Source organism: Rhyacophila brunnea, unplaced genomic scaffold, assembly GCF_057557595.1.
Source record: "Rhyacophila brunnea isolate RB1 unplaced genomic scaffold, BYU_Rbru_1.0 scaffold_23, whole genome shotgun sequence".
Classification (NCBI taxonomy): domain Eukaryota; kingdom Metazoa; phylum Arthropoda; class Insecta; order Trichoptera; family Rhyacophilidae; genus Rhyacophila; species Rhyacophila brunnea.
This window is the reverse complement of record NW_028232893.1, coordinates 27940651-27952542: the sequence shown is the minus strand read 5'-3', so window position 1 is coordinate 27952542 and position 11892 is coordinate 27940651. Positions and strand designations below refer to the sequence as shown.

General features: G+C 40.1%; 1 protein-coding gene across 1 annotated transcript; it reads left to right on the top strand.

Annotated features, from left to right (window-relative positions):
• Positions 1 to 4575: 4575 nt before the first annotated feature.
• On the top strand, positions 4576 to 11519 carry Bet3 (blocked early in transport 3). Its single transcript, XM_085950541.1, has 4 exons — positions 4576 to 4760; positions 4850 to 5055; positions 7658 to 7862; positions 8639 to 11519. The coding sequence occupies exons 1-4, from the start codon at positions 4722 to 4724 to the stop codon at positions 8723 to 8725; spliced, it is 537 nt and encodes a 178-aa protein (XP_085806667.1). The 5' UTR covers positions 4576 to 4721; the 3' UTR covers positions 8726 to 11519.
• Positions 11520 to 11892: the final 373 nt, after the last annotated feature.

Sequence of the window (11892 nt, the reverse complement as noted above, 5' to 3'; positions counted from 1 at the left end):
GAGCGGACACTGCCTGGTGGTTCTTATACCCCTGTTTCCAACAATACTGACCTTATCCAATTCCCTATAAATATCCTGGTGGCTGGTTTTGGTGGTACTCTTGAAGATATAAATAATTCCGAAATATCCCCACCTTCCTCTCTCCTTGGGTTTGACATGCAGACGAGTTTCCGTAACCAGAATACTGAGTCGATGTTTTGACACGTGGAAGCGCTTAGCTTCCATTCCGATTGACGATGCTTGGCGGTATCTGTCTTTGCGCCAAACATTGGCCACACAATTATGTGGTCACCTTTATCCACCAATTCATTGTCTACTATCACTGAGTAGTGTGATGTCATGAACCCTTCGTCCCGATGCGATAAGCAGCCGAGTAGCTGTCCTGCGAGACGTTTCGTATAGGTTGTACTCCACCGGTGTTGTTTTCTAAGGCCATCCTCCCACGGCGCAACTTATGTCCGTCGAAACTGAAACTAAAATTCCAGCCAGTATCTAGCTAATGTATTTCAATGGCGGCTCGCTGACGGCGAGACTGGAATCTCTCAGCTTCAAAACGGTCGCGAAGAGATGCGACATGCTAGTCGTGCGGTCTCTGAAGTTTCCAGTCACCGTAAAACAGTAGTACCAACATCATTAGATTTCGGTGAAAAATCATATTTTTTTACCAAAATTGGTAGCACTTCGTAAAGCCGCTAGCGTCATATAAAACCAAAACAACCAGAGACGTCAAAAGTAAATATTAATCGGAAAATTAAAATAACATAATTGTAAACGCTGCAGCGCTCGTATTGTCAGTTTTTGTACAACACAGCTGACAGTCCAGTTTGATAGTTTGAGGTTATGTGATTATTATTTCAACTGGGTTTCAGTAGCGCCGTGTGCGAAGCATCACATTGGTCAGTTTATGAGTTCCTTCACAAACCAGTTCCATCAGATTTCAGTTGCGCCGTGGGAGGATGGCCTAAAGATGATCAAGGTACCACTCGTCCTGGATCCCAAACGGGTTTGGTTTTATGTACCGAAATTATAACCGAAAAATACTACCACGTTGATGCTGATATCTACAATGATCATCGGTTTGCAAAATGTGGCTATGGCTGCCTTATGCACCAGGATGGTGTTGTACGACAAACCCTCCGTGTTGTGCAAGTAGCCAAGGTATCTGGCCAATTCCATTGGTTGAGGGCTATTATAATCCATTAGGTTTGTTTTACCCATGTCATTGTCTTCCATTTGTTCCAAGCTGGTTTGTAAGTTTTTAGAGTCGAAGGCCGCCATCTGGAAGTAAAAAGTGCCCTTTCTTCCACCATTCAATTTGATGTTATTTCACCCCACCCAAAATTACCCATAGTTAAAGGGACAGGTCCTGGGTCCTTGGAGGTGGACGGTTGGTCTCCGTACTGTGACACCCCCGTATGGTCCCCATTTGGGGATGTCTTTGTGTATCTGAAGAGGCCCGAATCGGTATCGAAGCCAGCAAATAATAAAGCGCTGATTACGAAAATAAATAATAATAACAGAGCCGAGCCGGCAACATTGTCTTTGACCGTTGGAGATATGCAACGTCGCCCAAGAAAAAAAACCGTTGGGAATGATTTTTCAAGATGGCGCGCAAATCGCGACAAGCAGCAAAATCGCAAACGCGTACATTTCGCCCTCCGTAGAATTAAATTATTAAAAAATGTAACCATATAGTATAATAAACGTAAATAAACTCGCCGTTTTCCTTCACAATTCCGGTGCCTTAATTATCCACCTTCATCCCAAATACAGACGATAAAAAAGAAACCAAAACACAAAGTGACAGTTGAGAAATTCACATACCAAAATGGAGGGGAGTGATAGTACCTACAAGTGTGGTATGTAGGTGAGGTATTGTATAAGGAGGTGGGTACTATCGCCCTTTTTCGTAAGTCCACTCCCCAAAAGCATTGTTTCCAGCTCGGTGCCACTCTAGTAAGTACTTCCCTTTTGCTGAGTTCAGGTGCGCTATGACTCGTGGAAGTAAGTTTGGTGGGGGAAATATCCACGCCAGTCTGAAGTCCTATACTCGGCTGAAGGCGTCGTGAAACAGCGCGCCACTGTCTGCAACGTCTCGTGAGACGTATGTTGCAACGACATGTGCTGTTTCGCTTGCGAATAAATCCACCTCGGGAACACCACATCTTTGAAACAGGGGGGTGGTTGCGGTGTTGATGCTGGTGCCATTCGGGAATGAGTTGTCTGCGGGAGAGATGATCTGCCACGCAGTTGTAATTTATGCGGAAGTATTGTGCAGTAAACGTGATATTGGCTCGACTGGTAAATACTAATATCTGTCGGCATAGGTTTGGGAGGGTGACAGATTTCGTGCCTCCCTCATTGTTGATGTATTTGTTGTCTGTCTGCAGAAGCAGATCTGATCCTATGATTGCTTGTACCCGAGATTGAATTGCAAACATTTCCTTCCTGTTGGAATGCCAAGCCATGCTAACTGGTCTTGTTCCCACGTACCTTATAGGTGGTGTTCATTCAGTTGGGCTCCCTAGCCTGTGTCGGCTGCGTCTGTCGTCAGGAGTGATTGAATGTCGTTCTGTGTATCAACTCTGAGGAGTCTATCACCTGGAGCTACCACATGATGTCCTGTTAGGCCTGTGGTGGGATTGTCGCCTATTGACGAGAATGGGACCTCGACAATATTGATGACTGGAGCTTTGTAGCCGTCGGCAATGCAACCTTTCTCGTGAAGGTAGGATGCGAAGTTGAGTCGCCCCAGAAGAGATTGAACATGTGCCTGTCTGAGGGACCAACTGCCTTTTTGTACCTGCATTAGCAGATGGTGACGAAGTGCTACACACTTCTCCGGCGACAGAAACCTCCGCTTGCTGTGTTTGTCCCACATGATGTCCAGGAACCCGTATTGTTGGCTTAGGTTCAGATCTTCTCGGTCAGATACCAGATTCGTCTGGTAAGTGAATATTCTCAGCTATTCTTTCGTAGGCGTTCGGCGACCCAATTGGTCAGGGATACAAATATAATCGGAGCGGCTGACAGCACGAACGGGAGACACGTGAATTGTAGGAGCTCCCCTTGGTAGGTTAGTCGAACGAATCGATGATGTTGAGAAGTCATGGGTAACTGGAGGTACGCCTGGCTTAGATTTATGATTACTAGCCAGTTTTGTTTGTAAGACGGCTGGAACCTCGTAATGGTGAATTAGTTTGAATGGCTTTGGCTGTAGGAACGCATTCAAACGCTTTTGGTTGAAAACAGGGCATAGGGTCCCGTCTTGTCTCTTGATCAGAAACAGGGTTGAGAGAAAACTGAGGGTTAGATCCGCTTCTTCTAGAACCCCTGAGTTCTTTAAGTCCTCGATCTCGAGAGTGACCTCTGCTGATTGTTGCGTTTGAAATTCTTTCCGTAAAAGTAAAGAAGCACTTACCAATGGTGGTGTCCGCACAAAAGGTATGCGGGCTACGGCTATTATTTTTACCAATGTTGGGGGGGGGGGGGAAATACGCCATCCAGACTCCCCGAAGTCTCTTAGGCGGCCCCCAATGTTGTTGGTCGTCCAGATGCGGTCACCTCCGCTTAGAGTACGGATCCCTGGTGGAGCCCGTACCTCCGATGGAGCACTCCCTTCCCACAGGACGTCGCCCCTTGGGAGTACCCCGGCCATAATGTGAGTTCGAGGGCCTTCCGGGACTCTGAGCTCGGAGGAATCCTTGATAGTGCCTCCCGAGCGAAGGTATCCTTCCGGTAAGGATCTGAGTCATGTTCTCGCAAATTTTATTATGCGTTGTCCCCAAAACCCTCTTCGATTTTTTGGTACAGACCCATCGCTGTTATGATGTTTTGAGGATTGGTTGCCCAATCCACTAACCATTGCATACCCTTCCAGAAGCTGTCCCGTTGGAAAACATCGCATTCTGGAGGGCCGCGATGGTCCTCTCCGTCAGATGGTTAGCTGATGACGAGTGGTCGCACCGACGCAACTTGTCATTTAGACCTAACTCTACGACCGTAGGAGCCGCCATGAATTGTTTTTTGGGCATTGTGCCACTCCTCGTTGCCGGCCCCCCTGCTGAAATAAGGTACGTAACGAGGATACCTCAAACATAAGCATCTTAATCGACGCTCGTACGTTGAACTTTTCCTCCTGTAGCAGTTCTGCTTCGCCGTTTGGTGTCCATTGCTTTTAGAATATCCTCCTCACGGTCATTCAGATGTTGCGCCATAATCACCGATCACTTAACGTTCGTCCAAGATATTTTTTTTGATAGTTAGAATGAACTATCAGAAGCAACATGTAAACAATAAGAAAGTCAAATCCAGAATGAAGACAAAGGGGTCCAAACTCCCTACATAAAAAATGAACGCGCGGGTATGATCAGTAAATAAAAAGGAAGGAATGACCAACTACAAGAAAAAGGAAAATAAATAAGTAGAATATAACCTCACGCGAAGGAGAAAGAGCAAACCCTATCTCAAGGACTTCAAAGTCAAATTCGAATAATAATTGGTATGTATTTTGGTATTGTGCTTGTAAATATTTATTATGAAATCTACTGAAATTTAAAATGTTGACTTGGCAACACTGAACAGCTGTCAAACTGAAACGAGTTCTGTCATTGCTCTCTACTTATATTAATTCTTTACGATTCAAATAAATAGTTTGTTTAATAGACCATTTCTCACATAATTCAGATTTCTATTGACAGTGGTAATATATCAGTCTCACAATGTCTCGCAAGAGTACCCGATTAGATGCCAAAAAAGTGGTAAGAATATTCAAGCAGGGTACTAAGTACGTCTTACTAATTTTTGTTTATTTAATTTAAATCATTTAAATTGATCCGATTTTAAACAGAATTCTGAACTTCTCACTCTTACGTACGGAGCATTAGTGGCGCAAATGATAAAGGACATAGAAAACATCGACGATGTGAACAAACAACTCGAAAGAATTGGGTACAACATGGGCGTGCGGCTGATTGAAGATTTTCTTGCTAGGACTAATTCGGGGAGATGTATGGAATTAAGAGAAACTGCTGATAAAATTCAACAAGGTTTCAGGTAACTTCATTTGGGTCTTTTTACTGGCTCTCCGCCACCGCTCGCTGTCATCTCAGTGAGCGCAGTGTTGCCAACTGAACTATAATTATAGTACATTTTGGTTCGCGTACTATTCGAAAAGTTATATTTTTGTCCGCGTACTATTAAAAAAAGTATAGTACGTCAAAAATACCACAATTTTGAAAAAATTTATTAATTGAATTCGCTGGTTTGGTTAGGGGTTCATATGTTGCGATGTATAAAGTTCCGTAAAATGTTCGTACTTCAATCACAGCGAATCGTAATAACGTGAAGCGAGGGACGTAGTAAGTATAATCTAGGTGTATAATATAAATAATATAAGATCTTAGTGTGCGATATTAGTCTATGGACGTGGTTTTGCGTTGTATACTTACTCTAAAAAACTACCTAACGTGACAGTTAATGACGGCGGCCGGTGTTAGCATTTTTCGGTCGTAAGAGGTGTTATAATAAAGCAGGGCATTGGAATTACTCGAATTCTCCCTTATGTTTATGTGACAAACAAAAAACTTTCATTTTCTACACGTCCTATAATTTTTGCTGAAATACTATAATGGCTTGGACCGCGTACTATAATTCGATGACTAAAAGATAACTAAAATCCAAAATGGCGACTGACAGATTACGATGACGGAGAACCAGTAAAAAGCACCCTTCATTTTCTTATTATTCTTCATGTTATTAAGTATGTTAAAAAAAATTGATAAATGTGCCGCAAATGCCCTCATGAGTTAACTTTCTTTTTAGACCTAACCCAAACTAACCTAACCTAACCCACCCCAACCTAATATAACCGGTAAATGTGCCGCAGAGGTGGACATGCGATTTTACAACTTTCTTTTTAGACCAAACCAAACCTAATCTAACCTACCACAACCTAATATTATTACCTCATATAAAATCTTAGTTTGAGATAATGGTGTATCAAAATGTATGAAAATGTAAAATTTTCAATTAACGATTATTGGATCGAAAAGCCGATGCGCCGACAGAAAAAAGGTATTTATTATAATTGTTATAATTGTCTACATAGAATAAACTATTTTCGTAAAAAAAATATATATACAAAAGCTCGTGTCCACCTCTGCGGTACAATTACCATATAACCTAATTAATCTTATTGTGTGATAATGATGCATCGAAATGTATGAAAATTTCAAATTTGAAATAACAGTACTCTCTCAGTAATCCGCCACCCCAAAAACCAGACAAGTGTCCAATTAGTGAAAGCGGCGGATTATAGTGCATACATACAAAATATGGTAAAAATTAAAGCACGTATTTCGTAAAAATGGTTTTTTTTTTTGAGAAATTTGTACTAGCAAATTACGGTTTTATTTATAATCAAAATCAAGTATTTACTAAATTGTACATATTTATAAACTAAGTTTATTAACTAAATATTAAACAGTAAATCACTTGACACAACCGGTTGTTCAGTGAGGCAGATATTCTTGAATGGCTTAGGATTCATGGTTGTCCTTATGACCGAAAGCTTCAGTTTGTGTGTCCCGGTTGCATTGGAGCAAGGCATAATTGTGATGCGGTCCTTGGGCACTTTCCTCCCTGGTACATTACTTTCTTCGCGATGAACGTACGTTTTACAAAGGTGAAGTTTCCAAAATAAACCCGTCTCTGCGTTGTGTACTTGTACGTGACAGACTACTGAATTTGACAATCGAATACCGGCGAATTATAGAGCTTGATTTTGTGCTTTCAACTAGTAAAAATAACGGTGGATTATAGTAGTTGTCGGATAATCGAGCGGCTGATTACTGAGAGTGTACTATATAATGTAATATAATCTTAGTGTGTGATAATGATGCATCGAAATGTATGAAAATATCAAATTTTAAATGAACAATTATTATTGGATCGAAAAGCGCTGACAGAAAAAGGTATTTGTACGTGGGATAAACTGTTTTTGAAAAAAATAAATGTAAAAGCTCATGCGGGCATCTGCGGCATAATTACCAAAAATTTGATTGGTGCAGAGTTGTGATGAAGCAATTGAAATGAAACACTGATTGTTGCTGTGTATACTGAACCTACGATGCATCCATTTTTTCAATTAACCACTTATAAAACTTAAGGAAATGGATGTCAGATGAATGTCAGTCACTTTAGGTTGGTCCTAAAGTGAGAATTTTCGCTTTGGGTGTCACTACCCGAAAGTGGTGTATAATATGGTAATGATTAAGGATTGCATGGATGCTAGTGATCCGAGGCGTGGCGTGGTTCTGTCACAGAACAGATAATAGATAGAATACCAATAGGCTATGTTCAATACGCCACATGTTTATGCAGGGTTTTGAATGTGTGAGTGACCCACACAATATGCACGTGCAATGGTGTGTGTATTACACCAATATTAAATGTGCGTAAATGCATAAACCGAGAGCAGTTTTCAGTATTCGACGTAGGTATAACGTATTTTTGACACGTGTTTTTCAATTTATTCCGTATTCTTCCTTACACGAGATCGGTTGTCTGTTTCTGCTTACCCGTTCCCATTATTTCTGAGTTCCCTGATGTAACCGAAGTAGCTAAATATAAATATGTGTGTTAATCTTGTCGCCAGGTTATATCTTGGAATGCAACCATCTGTGTCATCATGGAGTAATGCAGGCGATGAATTCTCTCTAACCTGGGAGCAGTGTCCGATATCAGAGTGGGTTGAGTTGCCGACGGACATACGCGGACTCAAATACTGTAATCTTCTATGCGGGGCGTTACGAGGGGCCCTTGAAATGGTCCAACTGGAAGTTCAAGCGTGGTTTGTCCAGGTAAATATTGTTTTATGTTCATTGTACATTAATACACGTGATATAATCAAGATGAAGGTCTATCACTATTACTTGTGCATACAGATAGGCGGTGTGCAAGCATTGAATAGGAAACATCAGATTAAAAATTGCAGGGTTTCGATACACTATTACACTGGTAGATTGTCCCTCTGCGCATCTATTCTATACACAAGACTGCATTCAGCCGCTATGGCAGCTATCTAGGGTGGGTTTGTATCGAAGTATTAGCACTTATTGTAACAATTACAATAAGTTAGTTGTAATTGTTACAATAAGTGCTATGTTTTAACACCACCTATTTTGGCTGTGGTAAATTTTAGAGCGACATACAGTTTTGACTGTTTTGACGGCTAACTAATTTTGTGGAGGTAGGAGTAGCGAAGGGTGGAGGTAGGCTGTGGGTTAGACATAAGTAGTGCACACTAAACATTGTCAGTCATACTTGTTTGTTTTCATTGAACTAAGAATAAAAATTGCAGATGGTTTTTAAAATTCGATTAAACCCTGCCTAAACCAAACCATAATAGGTAAAGAATATTCTTTATCTATGAAATATCTACAATAATTATGATATTATACTTGACTATTATAGAATGTATTCTTAACCATCATTAATTACTTTAAAAATCTGCAATGCAAAATGATTTGCAACTTGTAGCGTCTTTTCAGTTTTACTTTCATATATTTAGGCTGTCTCCTATTGAAGGCTTTCTTCAACGTCTTGAAATAATATGCAACTTTTTTTAATATTTTAGGATCAATTAAAAGGTGATCCGGTGACCGAGTTGAGAGTGAAATACGTCCGAAGATTAGAAGACGCCATTCCAGCTGGTGAAGATTAGATTCCAGAAAAAATTAGCTACCTATGTCAACAATATTATTGTTTATAACATTATCATATTTATGTTAACTTTAATTCTAGATGATCAAAGATTTGTACCTTTCCGTTTGGATCATCGTTTTTTGCATCCCTAGTTTCGTCCTTCGGCATCTTCGAGCATCATTGAAGCGTGTCCAGACACTTGTACCTATGCATTTCGCTGTATCACACTTCACCGTGAAATGTTGTAACGGAAATATATGGCCGTATCTTAATCCTTTTCACGCGGACGGCACACCTGTTGTGCCCTCATTATATCTAATGGCCACCTAATCGTTACGCGCTAGGCGCGTCTTTACCGTCCAATGTATTAATTGGCCATTCGATATAATTAGCATGATATTTAAATGTGGTAATTAAATAACAATTAAGTGCTCCGCGGTCAACAAGTTAAAGACTGTCCAACCTCTTTAGGATCGTATAGTACTGACATAAAATTCTTTACACTTTACAGGAAGCCAGCAGTAAACAAATTTTGAGAATAGCCGATATACTGGATTATTTGTTAGGTTAGGTTAGGTTTTCATTCTTGAATTCATGAATTTTGCCAAAAACAGCCATGAAAATTGAATTAATATTCATATTGAATCTAATAAAATTGGAGACCATATAATATATGCGGTCATCTCTTCCAAATAAGAAAGCTCACGGCGAACTGTGTTACGGTGAAATGTTTTACGTACAGTTTACATGTAACCCCACTGAAGATGGGAATGGAAGATGCCGAAAGACGAAACCCTTATCGCGAAAAATGATTCAAATAGAAAACTACAAAACTTAGATATATTTTTAATTAAATTCAAATTCCATCAACCATCTCCAGTCTCCAGTGGCAAAGGGTGTATGTAGGCTGTTGAGATCTGACATAAATAGTGCACACTAAACTTTGTCAGTCCTACTTATTTGTTTATGAAATAGGTAAAAATTAAATGTGTGAGAAAAAATAAAAATAATAACCTTCCCTTTACGATGCTAATATATTCCGTCCGTTTCCGTGATGTCACCTTGGGTTACCGTATAAGATTGATAATAAATATGACAGTAGGTAAAAGGTAAATGCATATTTTGGTAACATAAATGTGTCTAATTAGGTTTGATCATCATTATTTGCTGTTTGTCAACAAGAGAATCATGTCTGCGAATAAATGCTACTTTGGCCTGTTAAGACATTTTAAGTCCCGCATACTATCTCTCCGAACTAAAAGCACTCTTTACAAGACACTTGTAAAGCCAGTGCTCACCTACGCATCGGAAACCTGGACATTAACTCTGCGAAATGAACGAGCCCTGAACATCTTTGAAAGAAAATTGCTCCGCCGTATATATGGACCGATCAGGGACGGCACCAATTGGAGGAGAAGATATAATGCTGAGCTCTACGGGCTGTACGAAGATTGCAGCGCAGTTCAATCAATTAAGATTGGGAGACTGCGATGGCTAGGTCATGTGCACAATGACAATGAACCGGCAAAGAGAGTGATGTCCAGCAATCCAGAATCATAGAAGAAGACGCAGGCTAAAGATCCGCTGGTTGGATGGAGCTGCCAGTGACTGCCGTATTCTGGGGGTACCAAATTGGAAAGCGGCCACACTGGATAGGGACAGGTGGAGGGAGCTGTTAGAGGAGGCCAGGACCCACACTGGGTTGTCGCGCCCCTGATGATAGTGATATTTGCTGTTTGTTTAATGTATAAAATGATAAAAAATCTATCAAAACTTAATTGTAATCATTATGAGTATTTCTATACATTCTTACAGCTAACAAGTCATAATACTATCTTCATCTCACGCCTGCAGGCCTATGTTATAACTGGTGATATGAAGTCACCCGACGACATGACGTAATTGTGACGTAAGCCAATACATGCTCGAAGCAAGCCGCCCAACGCACACTGCTCACCATAGATTTTATTATGCTGAAACACCTATTTGTGTATGGGGACAATGGATAACGCCAGTATTTTAGTACCGTTAATTTCTCGAATGCTATTATCACTCCGGTAGTACGTCACAATGATGTCATATGACGTCATGTCGACCGGGCGACTTCAACTCGCAAGTTCTAACATAAGGCCCCTGATCTTCATTTCTCACAACTGAGTATGTCTATCTTTGTCGCATATACTTCTTATAGATCCATCTCTTTTGTTCGTAATTGAATGCGATGCTCTGTATGCAATCTGCATTTATAATTTATGACAGCTATCTATGATCAGATATCTATCAATTATATGTATTTACTGGATAATGTTATCAATTTGAAAATAATAACATTTTGATCATATGTAATACAGTGGAACCCCTATCTACCGTTCTCGCATAAATCGTTTTCCCGCACGGATCGTTCATTTTTGAAAGTCCCGCCAAACACTCATTAGAACAATGTTAAATAATCCCGCATTAACCGTTCCCCGATTTATCGTTATCCTCGATCTGTTGTCTAAATATTATGGTTCCGTCACAAATATTATCCTGATTGACCGTTTTTGTTGAATATTTTTCATTTTGCTTTCGTAGAATTGTTTATGAAACATACAGACCTTTCAGTCGCATCGCTGTGTTTGCACAGGTCGCTCGGCGCTCAGGCTTGCCTCGCATTTCATGTCACCAATTTTTATAAGTCCTAACTAAAATGCCCCCCGTGAAGAATACTAGAACTCTAGCTGAGAAACTGAAAATAATTCAAGACGTTGAAAAAAATTCAGGAAAAAAAAAAAAATATAATATCCTGCGTTTATCGTTTTTTTAGGGTCCCTTGAAAACTGTAGAATCGGGGTTTCACTGTATTGATGATTCTAGGAATAGCAAAAATATCAAGATGACAAAGTGAAAATTAACTGAAATATTTGCAGTTTAATGGGCTGGGTAACCTAAGGTGACATTATAGTAACGGGAGTGTTAATAGTCGCTGTGTAAAAAAAATGAATATCAGCAAACTCACCTCAAACATGGAACATAACAATATTCTAAATTCAACAGAGTATTTGTTAATCCTACAATTTTTATATTTTACTGATAGATGTTAGATTGGTTGCCATTAATTTTTAATTTTTGAAGAATTAATGATTAACTGTAGTAGGTCATGTCCAGAAAATAGTATGTTTGTATCTATGCGGTTGGCCGTATCAC

Coding starts and splice junctions, on each gene's coding strand:
- Bet3 (XM_085950541.1), top strand. CDS start 4,722: ATGTCTCGCAAGAGTACCCGATTAGATGCCAAAAAAGTG. Junction 5,056..7,657: donor AAAATTCAACAAGGTTTCAG/GTAACTTCATTT, acceptor TCTTGTCGCCAG/GTTATATCTTGGAATGCAAC. Junction 7,863..8,638: donor TTCAAGCGTGGTTTGTCCAG/GTAAATATTGTT, acceptor TTAATATTTTAG/GATCAATTAAAAGGTGATCC.